Consider the following 16,533-nt stretch of genomic DNA (forward strand, 5'->3'; position numbering starts at 1 on the left):
TTTAGGATTGTTTAAATGAATATTATAAAGTATAAACCAGAAAATTTAATAAAGATTAGATACATAGATAAAGGACGGGGTGGCGCTGTGGGTTAAACCACAGAGCCTAGGACTTGCTAATCAGAAGGTCGGCGGTTCAAATCCCCGTGACGGGGTGAGCTCCCGTTGCTCGGTCCCTGCTCCTGTCAACCTAGCAGTTCGAAAGCACGTCAGAGTGCAAGTAGATAAATAGGTACCGCTCCGGCGGGAAGGTAAACGGCGTTTCTGTGTGTTGTTCTGGTTTGCCAGAAGCGGCTTAGTCATGCTGGCCACATGACCCAGAAGCTGTACGCCGGCTCCCTCGGCCAATAAAGCGAGAGGAGCGCCGCAACCCCAGAGTTGGTCACGACTGGACCTAATGGTCAGGGGTCCCTTTACCTTAGATAGATAGATAGATAGATAGATAGAAGATCCTGGACTTCAAGGGGCCTTTCGGGTTGACCCACCAGGGCTCTTATGTTCAGTTGGAGGTAAAACCTATGCTCAATGACATGTATGTCACCTAGAAGAAGGAACTCTGAATGCAGTGTGTTGAATCCAACGATGGCTTTGCCTTGTCAAAAAGTGCTTCTCTTCATGCAAGCCAGGACACTCTGTTTTTCCTCATCTTCCTGCAAACATGCCCGTTATTGATTTCTGCGGATGTTGGGCAGTCGCCTTTGGTGGTGGGCTGCAAAAATGCCTAACTCTTCTTGCCCTGCCTGTGTGAAATTAACCAGCAGAGGGTGCTTTCTTCTTTGAACAGTTTATGCTCTACGTGGCAGTGGAGTTTCTCTGGGTCTCTGGCCGTGATCTTGCCTCTGAGAAAGGACCCTATGACATGATGCAACACCTTTTCAGGTGCAGTGTCGGGGTGTCCCCAATAGGGCAGTGGGATCAGCCGTCTTCCCACACAGTGCACCTGAGCAGGGCCAGATTTAGGTTTGATGAGGCCCTAAGCTACTGAAGGTAATGGGGCCTTTTATATGTCCAGCTGTCCTTTGTCAACAACAAATTGTTGCTGTTTTTTGTGTTGAGTATATGCTATATGGTAATTTAGGGACCTAATAGGTATCTCAAGCCATTTGCACATGCAGAATGTAAAGTAAAGGGGCCCCTGACCATTAGGTCCAGTTGTGACCCACTCTGGGGTTGCGGCGCTCATCTCGCTTTATTGGCCGAGGGAGCCGGCGTACAGCTTCCGGGTCATGTGGCCAGCATGACTAAGCCGCTTTTGGTGAACCAGAGCAGCGCACGGAAACGCCATTTACCTTCCCGCCGGAGTGGTACCTATTTATCTACTTGCACTTTGACATGCTTTCGAACTGCTAGGTTAGCAGGAGCAGGGACCGAGCAACCGGAGCTCACCCCGTCGCGGGGATTCGAACCGCTGACCTTCTGATCAGCAAGTCCTAGGCTCTGTGGTTTAACCGACAGCACCACCCACGTCCCTCATGCAGAATGTAGGCACCCTGTATATAGAAATGAGCAAACCAGTGATATTTTAGGGAGCATGCTAGCAGGCGGGGCCCATGACTTACATTACTGGAACCTACACAACACGAAACACTGTTGCTGTGTGTAGGTTTTATTTTATTTGTTTTTTATCTTATATTTTGCAAATGTATATCCAGGGTTTTTTTCCTTTAAATTTTTTGGGGACCCCCACAAGAGTGGGGCCCTAAGCTATAGCTTGTTTAGCTTATACGTAAATCCGGCACTGAGGGATACTTTGGGTGCACCAACACTTTCGCTTGTCCGAAAGGTTTTCTCTTTTCCTGGGAAAACCTGCTCTTTACCACTGAATCGGAGCAGACATCAGTCGAGTTTTCTGCGGATGGATGTTTGCTCCAGTTCGGCAGTAAAGAATGGGTTTTCCTGGGGGGGGGGAGGGGCAGGGCAAATGGAAATACGCTCATATCCGTTGCCCAGAAAGCATGGAGCGCATGGAAGACCTCTCGGAGCTTTCTAGGCACAAGTGAAGAGTGGACAAGCTCCCACTGGCCGTGGCTCTCCAAGGTTTCTGATGGGGTTCATGCACAGTCCTTGCCAGGGATTAAATTTGCAACTCTCCAAATTCTCTGTCACTGAACTGTCGCCCTCCCCCTAGCCATGGCTGGGAGAAGACACTGCTGCTTACCGTATTTTTCGCTCTATAGGACGCACCAGACCATAAGACGCACCTAGTTTTTGGAGGAGGAAAACAAGAAAAAAAATATTCTGAATCCCAGAAGCCAGAACAGCAAGAGGGATCGCTGCGCAGCGAAAGCAGCAATCCCTCTTGCTGTTCTGGCTTCTGGGATAGCTGCACAGCCTGCATTCGCTCCATAAGACGCACACCCATTTCCCCTTACTTTTTAGGAGGGGGGAAAGTGAGTCTTATAGAGCAAAAAATACAGTACTTGTTACACACCCAGTTCCCCTGCCCTTGAAATTCTTAGAAACTTGGGTAATTTTTAGCAGCCCTGGGTGTGCCTTGCCCACACCCTGCAAATGTCCTAAATTTTCTCTCTTGCCCACAGAGATGTGTTATTTTGAAACGTGTGGAAAACAAAAGGGGAGGCGTTGGTAGGTCAAGGCAATATTCGCACTGGGAGCGGATGGTGCGAATCAAGACAGATTCCTGCCTGCAGGCTTACACTCTAAATGGACACAAAACTCTGGAGAAGGGGAGAGATTGGAAAGCGAAAGAAACGAGCGAGAGTTCAGATTTTGAAAGGTCGAGTCGCAGCAGAGGAAATACAGGACAAACTGCGTCCTGTATTGAATCAGTAGCATTTCGCCCTGAAGTAAGGGGTAATCCTATATTATCGGTGGCTGCCTTAATTGTAGGGCAGCCCTCCCTTTGCAGCTTTTACCTCTGGTGAGTTAGGATTAGATTGTTTGTCTAATTATCCACAGGATCTGTTCATCCAACAGCCGGAGGGGAACAAGACTGTTTGCAATGCATGTATTTGCGCTGGCTGCAAAAGGAGAGGTTGAATTGTTGCAGCAGAACAAGTCTGTTTGCAGTCCAAGCCTGTGTTTGCATTGGCTATATTTACTTTGGGTCAGGAGAAAGCTGTTGTGCCCAGCGCTTAACAGAGCGGCAGCAGAAATAAGGAGGGTCTTTTTGCAGGTGAAGTATGACATGAACTTGGGTCAGCTGTGCTCTGCACTTGGCAGAACAGGTGAATGAAACTTAACACAATGCATTTGCAGTTTGCCTTGGGGCAGGATTCAGGAGGGAAGAAGCGATGGCGCTTGGCCCTATCACTTATGAAGGACAGCAGTGGGAGGCATGGAAATCGAGGGGGGAGATGGGACAGGTTTTATAGGGCCCGTAAAATTGAGAGACAGGAGGATTTGTCACTGAACACAGCTCTGTGTCAAGCACTAGGAGCAAGAGGAACGGGCTTTTTTTATACTTGATACTGGGCTGGGAGAAAGGGGTGATGGCAAATGGAGGTGGAGAGACAGAGAGGGTGCCTTGAAACCTGGAGTTTGCGCCTAGCAAACACCAGAGGTTGGGTGAAAGGGAGCTTGTGTTTTCTGTACTCAGGCACCGGCACGAGACAGTAACCAGGAGCAGGGGGTGTGGAGCTTATGGGCGCCCACAGTGGACTGTGTTATGCGCGCCCACAGGAATTTTTCAGGGTGGTCAATTAACAAGTACAGTGGTACCTTGGTTCTCAAACTTAATCCGTTCCGGAAGTCCGTTCCAAAACCAAAGCGTTCCAAAACCAAGGTGTGGTTTCCCATAGAAAGTAATGCAAAACGGATTAATCCGTTCCAGACTTTTGAAAACAACCCCTAAAACAGCAATTTAACATGGATTTTACTATCTAACGAGACCATTGATCCATAAAATGAAAGCAGTAAACAATGTGCTGCAGTCACACAATCAATCAGTAGCTGAACTGGGTTCCATACAGTCACAAAAAAGCCACAGAAACGCAAAATAGCAAAACCAGACAGACCTCAACGTTTGTGTGGCGCTCAAATTGGAAGTGTAACACTCAAAACGGAGCCTGTTCGGCTTCTGAAAAAAGTTCACAAACTGGAACACCTACAGTGTTTGGGTTCCAAGTTGTTTGAGTACCAAGGCGTTTGAGAATCAAGGTACCACTGTAAGCATAACTAGCATCAGGGAACAGGCATTTCTGGTGACTGAGGGGTGGCAAGGCCTGGGGAGACACCTGCCCTCTGAGAAACTTGTGTTCCTGGTCTTACTCCTCCATTGTTTCTTAGTGGGTATGACTGCTGTTCATTGTGGCATACGATCCAGCCAGACCTTATTTCAGAGTGCAAAAGCCAACTGTATACAGTGGTACCTCAGGTTACATACGCTTCAGGTTACAGACTCTGCTAACCCAGAAATAGTGCTTCAGGTTAAGAACTTTGCTTCAGGATGAGAACAGAAATCGTGCTCCAGTGGCACGGCAGCAGCAGGAGGCCCCATTAGCTAAAGTGGTGCTTCAGGTTAAGAACAGTTTCAGGTTAAGTACGGACCTCCGGAACGAATTAAGTACTTAACCCGAGGTACCACTGTAAATTGCGATTCCTTAGCTTTTAAATTCTAGCAAAGTTAGCCTCTGTCTCACGCCTCGAGATCAAAAATGGCAAAGCCTGCTTTTGCGGTTTGTGCAATTAATCAACATTTGGGCATACACGGAAAAGCGATTTGCTCATATGCATACAATAGAGCATTTGGGTGAGTTTTGGTGACGTACACTTTCTTCCCCAAACAAATATTGATTCAGAATTGTGTTGGATAGGATGGCAGTAGCTAATGCTTAGTGCTTTAATTACTAAAATGAGAAATGCCCGGGTTGTATCCTCTAACCTAGAAACTCAATACTTCACACCAGGTGTGTGTGGGGGGGGGTGCTTTCTGTGTTGCATGGGAAAAAAACTCTGCACATGCTTAAGAGTGCTTCTCCATTTGTTTGCAAAGTGATGCATTTTTTATTGCCTTGGACAAGCATTTAAGTAATCTTTCATTGTGCATTGTTTTTACATTTTCTGGCTTTTCGTTGATTTTATATATTTGCGAGCTTTGAGACTATTGTTGTATAAAGCAACAAATATTATTTTTATTACCATTACTGTTAACAAACGGCTGGAGGCAAGGCTTTTATGACCCCTGACACTGTTATTAAGGATTCTTTATTCCCCGTACAGTAAAACCATAGTTTAAGATGCCTTTGAATTTATGATGCAGGTGCCCTGTTTATATCTCTTGGGGGAAGGTATTTGTCAATGGCTAAGAATTAATGCAACCCATTCACCGTAGCTTAAGCATTTGTAAGAGTGTGTCTGCAGTGTGTTAAGATTATTCCCATACACAAATGGATGTTAGTTCCAGAGATCGTTAAATCAAATCAATTTAAAATCACTAGTTAGTAAGAATTGATTTAAATCATTTTTTTACAGAAAGACTCATTCTTGCTGGTATAATCTTAATATTTACAACCAGATGAAGGTTTCATTTTTGGAATAATAAACTTTCAGAGTAGTTTTTACAGTTATATGAAAAATTACTGATTTGATTAGTAATAGAAATACATAGACAATCATGAAATTATTGTGAGGTTTAATAAGTTAACTGTTTATATTTGGACAACTTTTCTTCTGTACTGTACTTTATTGGAAGGAGAAAAATAATCATTTCCTTAATAACAATTTCAACAATTTATTGAACTAAAACAATAACATTATAGCATATGTATCCATGTTTGTTAACTGATGTATTTAAACATTTTATTTTTTTAGAAAAAAAAACCTTAGACTGAGTTTTAGCACACATGAAAAACTTAAAACAAATCCTTATTTCCTGACGAATAGCCTTCGGATTGTAATGTAACTTAAATAGAAAACTATCTTTAGAAAGATTTTTCCTCCAAAAGCATTTTATTTTAAAAATCCAATGTAAATTTTAAAAAAATCCAATTTAAATTTTAAAAATCCATTTTTAAAAAATAAAAAAATCAATGATTTTTATCCACCCATATGATTGGCGACTATTAGCCAAGTCACTGATCCTATCCCTGCATCTCGAAGGGGCAGTTATTTCACTGTTTACTCGAGTGGAGCAGCGTCTTTTCATAGGGAATGCTTTGGTTCTGAGGACTCCTGCGTCAGGGAAAGCGACAAGCGGTCAGAACAACTGAAAGTTTGGGAGCCACTGTTGTATGCGAACGAGGGGCGAATGGAAGGAAATAATCTCTGGTTACTTGTTAACGCAACAAAGGCCCCAGTGTTCTGTCTCGTCTCTGAACAGAATTTTATGTTCTGGAAAAAGTTGTCATGTGAATCCACTCGTAAGTGCATCAACTGACAGAACGTAATTACTGGACACGCAGGAAGCAACTGAAAATGAATGTACTGTACCTAACTTTTAATTAAAACTCACCCCCTCTGAAAACCCAGCACCCCCGTCTCCTCTGTTCAGTTCCTGGAGAAAACACTGATGGAAGCTACTTGGCTCTGCTGTGGAGTTGTGACTGAGAGGGAAATAGCTGGAGAGAGGCCTGAAGCTATTCAGGTCATCCTCTGCAACAAGCGACAACAATTAGCTAGAACGTCGTTCATCTCTTCTGCTCAGGCTGCACAGAAAAAGCATTTTGGTTCCTGAAATTCATTCCAGTGGTGCAGACAAAATATACCGTATTTTTCGCTCCATAAGACGCACCTGACCATAAGATGCACCTAGTTTTTAGAGGAGGAAAACAAGAAAAAAAAAATATTCTGAATGAAACAGTGGATGTATGATTTTTGTGGTTCATGCTGTGGCCGCAAACATGTGATTTGACAGTGAGTTTGGGGTAGCCCAATGCAAAAATCCTGAGGATCCATGTGGATCTGTGCTTTCTAACAGTGGGTGCATGTGTTTTTTGGTTCAGGCTGTGCTATGTGATCTGATGGTGCAGGTGCTATGGACATGCTATGTGATCTGATGGTGAATTTGGGGTGACCCAATGTAAAAATCCTGAGGATCCATGGGCTTTTACCTTCCCCCTCCCAGGCAGCCACCTTTATCGCTAGCATCCCTTATCTCCCTCCCCGATTGCTTTCCAATCAGCTGCTTCCTTTCAACACTCCCTTCCCACTTGTTTGCCTTAGTGATTTTTCCTTAGCTGGAGCAGTTTTTTGCTTCTCCTTTTATTCTAATTTCTCTCCTCATTGCTTTAGTCTTCCTGACTCCTCTCCTTGCAAGTTTGCTGTCTTTACCTCCCCCCTCCCGGGCAGCCTCCTTTATCGCTAGAGTCCCTTATCTCCCCTCCCGATTGCTTGCTGATCAGCTGCTCAGTGGCTTCGTTTCAACACCACCTTCCCTTTTTCTAAAAACAAAAAAAGCACGATCTGCTTTTCGCCCCTGGGCAATTCGGCTCCAGGTACCACGCATTCGCTCCATAAGGTGCACAGACATTTCCCCTTACTTTTGGGGAAGAAAAAAAGTGCATCTTATGGAGCGAAAAATACAGTAACTGATAGAATTCTACAGGATGGGGTATTAGTGTGTGAAAATGTCCTGATCTAGTGATCTCCAGGCACACACCTCCTGATGGTGATCTCTGGTGCTATCCTGGCGCCCAGACATCTTCACTTGGTCGCAAGTGGTCGAGAGCCGGGTGCAAAATGCGCCTGGTGACTGGCTAATTTCAAACACTGGCCAGACCTGCCTCCCTATGCCACCTCTACAGCAGACTATCAGTGAATAGGTGCTGCTGGTCTCCTCCAACCCCTAGGAAGGAAATGGTGGGGGCCGTGACAATGTTTGATTCAGGCAAGTTTGATTCTCTCCCCCCTCCCCGCCCGCCTTGTTCCTGATGTAGATTTTCACTTGCTCTTTCCTCCTTGGTGGAGGGACACCATTTTGTGGTTTGCCTCAGGTGCCAAAATGTCTTGGGCTGGCCCTGTTTCTTTATTAGAATCTTAGCCCTTATGGGAGGGAGATGTTTAGACAGGACCTATTGGAAAAGAAGGGCAGACTGATCTCTTCCGCATGTGCTCCCCTCTCCCCCATAGCTGTCAACCGTCCCTTATTTGGTGGGAAAGTCCCTTATCCCAGCACCGTTTCCCGCTGCTATCCCTTATTGATGATGTCCCTTAAATTTCCCGGGTTTCGAAGGAAGCAGCTCCTCTCCCTCCCTCCCTCCCTGCCTGCCAGGGAGGAGGGAGGCTCCAACTGTGTTGCTTGACTGCATTGCTCACCCAATAAGGAGTCTAAGAACGAATGGGGGGTGCAGCTTGCATGCCTTGTGCCGATCAAATCAGCCGCATTGCCTGGGGACTCGCCTTTGCTCAGCGCTTCCCAGCGGAGAGGTGACGGTGGTTTCCCTTGCTGCATCCCCTTTGCCGGGTTGCTGCGCTGTGGGAACCACCGCTTGAGGCTTCGTTTGGCTGCTGGCTGGGCTTTCTGCCTTTGGCTTGGAGGGGCTCAGAAGTTGAACATACCTGTGCTGGGCAAATCCCATATTTTGGCTGCTGATCCCTTATTTTCGAGGCTGCTGGTCCCTTATTTTCAAATCTGTAAGTTGACAGCTATGCTCTTCCTGCCTTCCGATTTTGCTTCCATAGCATTCCAGGCAATGTTAGAAACTGAGATAAGAAAGCTAGGAGCTAATCGACACCTTAAACTTAGGTTATGGGCGCTAAAACAGAAAGTCTAGGTGCGATTTTTTTATACCAGTAATACGAAGCTGAAAATGAACTGTGGTTAATATATTATGTTCATTTTTCACATGGCCTAGTCCTTCCCCTGCCCACCCCCCTAATATTCTTAAGAGGGTCTATTCTCCATTCTTCAGAGAGTAGCTGGAAGTGGGGAGGCAGAAAAAACTCCTCCTTTCCTTCCACTCTGCAGCTTCAATCTGAAATTTCAGGCGCAGTCCTGTGCCCAGAGCTCAGAAACTGCACTCACTAATGAAATTACCCATCACAAAATGTGCCTAGAACAATGGCAGTTCCGAACACTGATTCCAAGACATTTGCAGTGGTGGTGCTGCTATCAGTGTTCGAAACTCCCAGGCTCTGTAAATGTACAGTGGTACCTCGGGTTACAGACGCTTCAGGTTACAGACTCCGCTAACCCAGAAATAGTACCTTGGGTTAAGAACTTTGCTTCAGGATGAGAACAGAAACACGCGGTGGCAGCGGGAGGCCCCATTAGCTAAAGTGGTACCTCAGGTTAAGAACAGTTTCAGGTTAAGAATGGACCTCCAGAATGAATTAAGTTCTTAACCTGAGGTACCACTGTATTTGCTTGCATGTATTATTATTATTATTTCTTCTTTTAAATGTAGTCCCTGCCTTTCTGTAGAACGTCCAAGGCACCCACTGGATATAATCACTATCCAATAGGTATGATTGTTGCACCGAAAATGCACAACATACTTCAGGAGGAAAAACAGCACTTGTGAGGAGTAGATTTTGCGTTTCCTGTGTGCAGCTTGAATCGCTGCATTCAAAACAAAACAGAACTGTGTGAAACCGGTTTGGCCAGAGCAGGATACAAAGAATTAACATGTGTATCGTAGTCAGTGTCTGAAGTTACCAGGACACCAGGAGCTTTGGGGCAATCCAGAGGCAAGGGCAGCCAGAGGACCAAGGAGCACAAAAGAGCTCTGGAAGACCTAAGCCACGTTCAAGCATTGTTCCTGACCAGGAAACAGCAAGATGCGTAGCGGGCATGGGGCCATGTTGAGAAGGAAGAACTCCAGCTGTCAGAAGCCTGCTCACTTCCCCAGTTAAGTCACTGGGAAGTCAGGGAAGCTCCACAAGTTTCAGTAATTCAGTTGTTGTTGTTGTTTAGTCGTTTAGTCGTGTCCGACTCTTCATGACCCCATGGACCAGAGCACGCCAGGCCCTCCTGTCTTCCACTGCCTCCCGCAGTTTGGTAAAACTCATGCTGGTAGCTTCGGGAACACTAGCCAACCATCTCGTCCCCTTCTCCTTGTGCTCTCCATCTTTCCCAACATCAGGGTCTTTTCCAGGGAGTCTTCTCTTCTCATGAGGCAGCCAAAGTATTGGAGCCTCAGCTTCAGGATCTGTCCTTCCAGTGAGCACTCAGGGCTGATTTCCTTCAGAATGGAGAGGTTTGATCTTCTTGCAGTCCATGGGACTCTCAAGAGTCTCCTCCAGCACCATAATTCAAAGGCATCAATTCTTTGGCGATCAGCCTTCTTTATGGTCCAGCTCTCACTTCCATACATCACTACTGGGAAAACCATAGCTTTTACTATACAGACCTTAATCCGTCTTCAGTAATTCAGTAGGACCCCCCCCCCCAAAAAAAGGCTTCTGACTAAACCACTAGACATGACTGAAAGAACCACATCTGTTTCCCCACCCCATCTCTCTCTGTCCTGTTTTATATAAAATAATGCAATCAGTTAAAAGGGCCTGCGGTCAAGGGAAGCCAAGTCCAGCCCCCCTACTTTATCTTAGGCAGCATCACCCCAGGTATTTTTCTCCCCTAGCCTGGCTGTCACCAGATGGAAGAATAAAAATGACACAGTGGTACCTCGGGTTGAGAACTTAATTCGTTCTGGAGGTCTGTTCTTAACCTGAAACTGTTCTTAACCTGAAGCACCACTTTAGCTAATGGGGCCTCTCACTGCTGCCACGCCGCTGCTGCACGATTTCTGTTCTCATCCTGAAGCAAAGTTCTTAACCCGAGGTAGTATTTCTGGGTTAACGGAGTCTGTAACCTGAAGCGTACGTAACCCAAGGTACCACTGTATAAGGTGTCAGCAGGAAATGTACTCCCCAGTCGGTGTATTTAGGATTGCAACCCGGGGCTAGCCCTAGAAATGTTGGCCTTCGTGCACTAAATCTTGTGAGTCCTGTCAAACAAGGCTTGCTTCTGGCAACAGAGCAATTGGCAGCTCGGTCTTTAATTATTTCCCTGTTGCCTGCAAAGTATCGGCTTCCGTTTCCACCAGCTTCCATATAAAACGAAAACAACAACAAGCCCTTCATTTTGAGGGAGCCTTAACCACGACACATCTCATCTCATCTCTCTCTCAACTTTGTTAGGAGACCTGAGTGAGCAAGCTCATAAATCTTCACCCTGAGATTGGCATCAGTGGCGGAAAAAGGGGGTGTGGGGGTTCCGGCTCGCCCCGGGTGCCATCCCTGAAGGGGGGGTTGACAAAATCCCCCCGGGCGGATCGTCGCCACGCCAATAGGGACACGGCACGCTGTGGGGCCCATAGCTGTCAACTTACAGATATGAAAATAAGGGACCAGCAGCCTCGAAAATAAGAGATCAACAGCCAAAATAAGGGATTTTAGACAACCAGCGGCCAAATGAAGCCTCAAGCGGTGGTTCCCACAGCGCAGCAACCCGGCAAAGGGGATGCAGCAAGGAAAACCACCGTCACCTCTCCGCTGGGAAGCACTGAGCAAAGGCGAGTCCCCAGGCAACGCAGCCGATTTGATGGGCACAAGGCATGCAAGTTCCACCCCCCAGTCATTCTTAGACTTCTTATTGGGTGAGCAACGCAGCCAAGCAACACAGTTGGAGCCTCCCTCCTCCCTGGCCGGCAGGGAGGGAGGGAGAGGAGCTGCTTTCTTTGAAACCCGGGAAATTTACGGGATATCATCAATCCAGGACAGCAGCGGGAAATGGCACTGGGATAAGGGAGTTTCCCGCCAAATAAGGGACGGTTGACAACCATGGAGGGGCCTCAGCCACCCTACAGCTGAGGGGGGGAGGCAGCGGGTGGGATGGGCTGTCATGGGCGTTGTGTCCCTATGGGCGTGCCGCCCCTGGTACCCAAGAGGCTTCCTCCGTCGCTGGTTGGCATTTCCACCTGGGAAGTCCTTTAGAAGCCTCGTTTGTGCCTTCTTAGCTTTGGGAACCAGCAGGTCTTAAGGACAGCCCTGCTGGAATACAGACCTCTCTTCTTTGCAGTTGGACTTTTCCTACTGCCTCTCCGCCTGCCCCTTCTAAATCTCTCCCCGGGTCACTCTGGAGTCTTCTTGCTGTTATTTTTGCATAGAGTACAGCACATACTTTCGTGGCATCCTAATAGGCCTCATTTATACTACGTGAAGACAAGTTGTCTCAGGCCTGTTTACAAACCCCTAATAAGCGCCAGGCCACCCAGTTTGTCCAGCTGACGGCTGTTCTCAAGTGTCAGTGCCCTACCAGGTTGGACCAGGGAACAAGTGCCTCAACTGAGTTGTTGCTTTGGGCATCATTATATGTCATTTATTGATGAGGAAAGATCATTTGGAAAGGGTAGAAGAAGCGAGTATCTGATCTAATTCTTGCTGATTCTTTTTACGAGCTCCAGAGGTGTTCCGAACACCTTTAAATGTGTCCCCTTAGAAGCCCTAACTTACCTGGAACGTAACCAAATACAGTGGTACCTCGGGTTAAGTACTTAATTCGTTCTGGAGGTCCGTTCTTAACCTGAAACGGTTCTTAACCTGAAGCACCACTTTAGCTAAAGGGGCCTCCTGCTGCCGCTGCGCCACCACTGCACGATTTCTGTTCTCATCCTGAAGCAAAGTTCTTAACCCGAGGTACTATTTCTGGGTTAGCGGAGTCTGTAACCTGAAGCGTATGTAACCCGAGGTACCACTGTATTACTATTCAGGATTCAAAAGCATGTAATCCTCAGTTTAGGCCATCTCCTCTTTCTTTGCCGTACACCACCTCACCCCTGACAATGCAATGTCTTCAGATAGCAGCCACAACTGCTGGTCCAAAGTCAGTCCAAAGCAGAGTGCCAACAGTGGCTCCTACATAGTCACAACCAGGCAGGAGTCAAGCTCCAAGGAAACAGAACCTGGGCAGAAGATCCCCATCGTGAGGGACAAGTTGCTTGGCTGGAGGAGCAAGTTCTATTTGTATTTTTTTCTTTTTTATTTATTTAACATAATTGTTACAAAATATAAGCAAAATATTGCAAATACATACATACATACTCTTTCAGATAAGCACATTTATATGAAAAAAGGAACAAAAGAGAAGAAAAGAAAAAAGAAGGAAAAAAGTTGGAAGAATTTCTTCCAAGTTTATTCTACAAATATCTCAATATGAAAATAATGATTAAATTTCATTGACTTCCATCGCTTACACTGCACTTCCTATATGCATTTTAAGCAAGACTGCATCTGTTATTCCGCATTTCCCCCATACAATCTCACACAAATATTCTAATCAATAAGTTTTCTAAATCTTTCATAAATCTATTCTAAACACAGCCAATACTCTACATTTAATCCTTGTCTACATAATCATTTCCATTGTTTCTGGATTATATTTTTTGGTTTTTGTCTTATCAAATCAGTCAAGAGGTCAGGAGCAAGTTCTAAGGTCAAGACATCATTAGGTCTAACAGTGGTTCTCAAACTTGGGTCCCCAGCTCTTTTTGGACTACAACTCCCATCCTCTCTGACCGCCGGCCCTGCTAGCTAGGGATGATGGGAGTTGTAGTCCAACAACAGCTAGGGACCTAAGTTTGAGAAACACCGGTCAGGTATGTCAAGGCTGGCCCTTGTGGGTGGTGGGCAGCTTAGGCTAGTACTGCAACTCCCCCCGGCGTCTAAGAGGATTGTGTTGTAGGCCTTAAAAAGTGGCTTAGGTTACAGTGGGTTAAGATAGCAGAGGCTTAGCGTGGTCAAAGCTTGTTGAGGTTTATGCCGAGAGTCACATTACATGAGAATCAAGTCACTTCTGCATAAGGCAGCGTGAGAATCCGGCCTGCATTTTTGTCATGTTTGGTGAATGTATATGTGCTTCCCAATGTACACAGAGGCAAGCTATGACTAGTAGCTGATTCTTCCCTGTGAGTATGCGGTGAAGCAGAAATATTTTGCCATGTGTCAAACCCCACTGAATATTTTGAGTACAGGAGCATAAGTTTCCTATGTGGAAGTTATTCCCATGCAAGGAATTTTCTTCTGGTCCAGGCGGTCCTGATTCTTCCTTGGATTAGCCCTGCCGTGGTTGCTGTCAATTCTCTCCTCGCCCCCTATAAAGATATTTGCAATTTCAATTCTGCAGAGAGAGACTGTGAGCTAAAGGCTCCAGCTGTTTCCATTTCCTGTTCATTTATTTAATGTTACTTTTATGTCCCAACTTTCCTCCATGGAGTTTGATGTGTACAGGCTTCTCCCTCCACCTCCATTGAATCCTCACAACAATTTTGCGAGGTAGGTTAGGCCAGGAGATGGTGACTGGCCCAAGTACACCCAGTGGGCTGAGCGGAGATTTGAAAGCTGATCACCTAGGCTCTGGCCTGATGCTGGAACCACACAAGCTCTAGTTTCTGCAGAAAATTCACCCAGGGGAAAAAAACAACAACAACCCACCGCGAATTCCCCATTGCTAGAGAGAAAACAAAACCCACAGCCCTCCTCCTACTGAGCCACTGTTGACGACTGTAGAAATATTTGCCTGACAGCTGGTGTGATCCCTGCCCCATAGAGCTGGAACGGGTGGCATGCATAGTAGATGCCGGTTATTTGAAAATGACGACATTCGGCCACCCTCTGGCCACCATCACACCGAGGCTGAGCTTGCCTGCTTTCCTCATGCGACACATCCTGGTTTCAGCCGACTGTTTCTGCAAAGGACTTCTTCCCCCCTTTCCTCCTCTTTGAGCCGGCGAATCCCTCTCCACCGATTCCACCCCGATCTGCCGAAAAGAATTGCGGTTCTGGCTGCTGTCCACGTGAGAGGGGGACTGTGCCAGGCAAGCTGGGAGGAGGAGGAGGACGAGGCCAATGACATGACTCAGATGAGCTCTTCTAATTATAAAGCACAGCCGGGGGTGGGATGGAGTATTTAAAGGTGTCGGAAGGACAGGAAGACGGTTTCCTGATGCCAGTTCTTCCTACACTTCAGCCAAGCAGGACACACACAGCATGCTTCGGACTCAGGGTGATAACTCTCTATGCCCCAGTTGAAATGAGGAGTGCCGAATATGGCACCTGCTCTGGTAGAAGAACCTAACCAAAGGTAAGGGGGCAGTGTGTCCAATTTTAGCTCTCTAGTACAGTGGTACAGTGGTATCTCAAGTTACGTTACCTTCGGGTAACGTGGCAAACCCAGAAGCGTTTTATCGCGCCGTGCGTGTGCGCAGCAGTGGCGCCTGCAGATACGGACTTTTCGGGGTATGGACTCCCGGGACAAATTAAGTTCGTATCCAGAGGGTCCACTGTACTTTGGTTCTCAAACGCCTTGGTACTCAAACAACTTGGAACCCAAACACTGCAAACCCGAAAGTAAGTGTTCCGGCTTGCGAACCTTTTTTGAAAGCCGAACATGCTCTGTTTTGAGTGCTACGCTTCCGATTTGACTGCCGCACTTCCGTTTTGAGTGTTATGCTGAGGTCTGTTTTTGCTATTTATTTTGCGTTTTTGTTTTTGCGGCTCTTTTTGTTTTGTTTTTGTGACTGCGTGGAACCCAGTTCAGCTACTGATTGATTGATTGCGTGACTGCAATACATTGTTTATTACTTTCATTTTATGCATCAGTGGTTTCGTTAGATAGTAAAATCCATGTCAACTTGCTGTCTTAGGGTTGGTTTTTAAAAGTCTGGAACGGATTAATCCATTTTGCATTACTTTGTATGGGAAACCGCGCCTTGGTTTTGGAACGGACGTCCAGAACAAATTTAGTTTGAGAACCAAGGTACCACTATAAATATTTCTAGCCTCTTGCATTGATGTGGGTGCCGCATCATAAGCCTGCGTTGTATAGTTTAATTTCTAGTCCCGTCCTGGTTTTGAGGCATTGCTCAACTGCAGCTGTTGCTGAGAGAGTTTCTGATTTTTTTTAGAAGGCTTGGAGCTGGTCAGAGCTACAGAGGGCTATAGCTATCACACATCCAAAGGATTGACAAGGGTTATGCGAGGAGACTTGTGAGATGCCTGGAGGTGTGCCATTCCTTTTGCAGGGTTTTTCTTGTCATAATGGCAAGCGCAGTGATCCGTCAACTTGGGCCTTCCCAAATTCAGACCTCGCCTCTGTCATTAACCTGTTAGGCAGGCTTAGGCAGTCCTCCAGCGGCAATACAAGAACAAATTACTGACCTACTTTACAGGGATGTTGTAGAGGTTTGCAATACAATGTGGCTGATATTTTTTACATGACATTGTCCTATTACAGATTGAATAGCAGACTAATTGTTACAGTTAGATAATATCACATATAAAGAACTTTATACATTTTCTCCTTACCAGTCTAGTTGCTAATCACTATAATTTACCTGTGCTTTGGATTTTGGAGGTCAGACTGGTCTGCAATTTAAAAAAAAAATGGTTTAGGACAATTTTTACCTCGGCTGTTTGCCTGTGTGAAGCAGGCCAATGTCTGGCATACTCAACCTCTGATTAAACATTAGTTGGGGTAGATAATGTAACACCCCCCCCAAAAAAGTCTGGTGTTTTTATGCTCAGGTGGTTTTTGTTTATGGGAGGGAAGAAATAGTCCCCATGATAGGAAGTTGTACTTTGGGGTGTTATTTACTATGTGTAATGACAATGAAGGGACACGGGTGGCGCTGTGGG

At 46.1% G+C, this 16,533-nt stretch overlaps 1 protein-coding gene across 36 annotated transcripts in view; it reads left to right on the top strand.

Annotated features, from left to right (window-relative positions):
• SORBS1 (sorbin and SH3 domain containing 1) overlaps nt 1-16,533 on the top strand; it is a 201,964-nt gene that overhangs the window by 61,109 nt on the left and 124,322 nt on the right. For 7 of the 36 annotated variants that reach the window (XM_081005359.1, XM_081005390.1, XM_081005393.1 and 4 more), the window contains exon 1: nt 14,553-14,980. The exons of 2 other annotated variants lie outside the window; for them this stretch is intronic. In XM_081005359.1, coding sequence (XP_080861485.1) covers nt 14,946-14,980 — 35 coding nt within the window. In that variant the 5' untranslated portion in view covers nt 14,553-14,945. Of the gene's footprint in view, nt 1-14,543; nt 14,981-16,533 lie in introns of those variants that run through there. 27 more of the 36 variants (XM_081005366.1, XM_081005391.1, XM_081005364.1 and 24 more) reach the window with 18 other exon arrangements.

Source organism: Podarcis pityusensis (genome assembly GCF_964106645.2).
Source record: "Podarcis pityusensis genome assembly, chromosome: 5".
NCBI lineage: Eukaryota > Metazoa > Chordata > Lepidosauria > Squamata > Lacertidae > Podarcis > Podarcis pityusensis.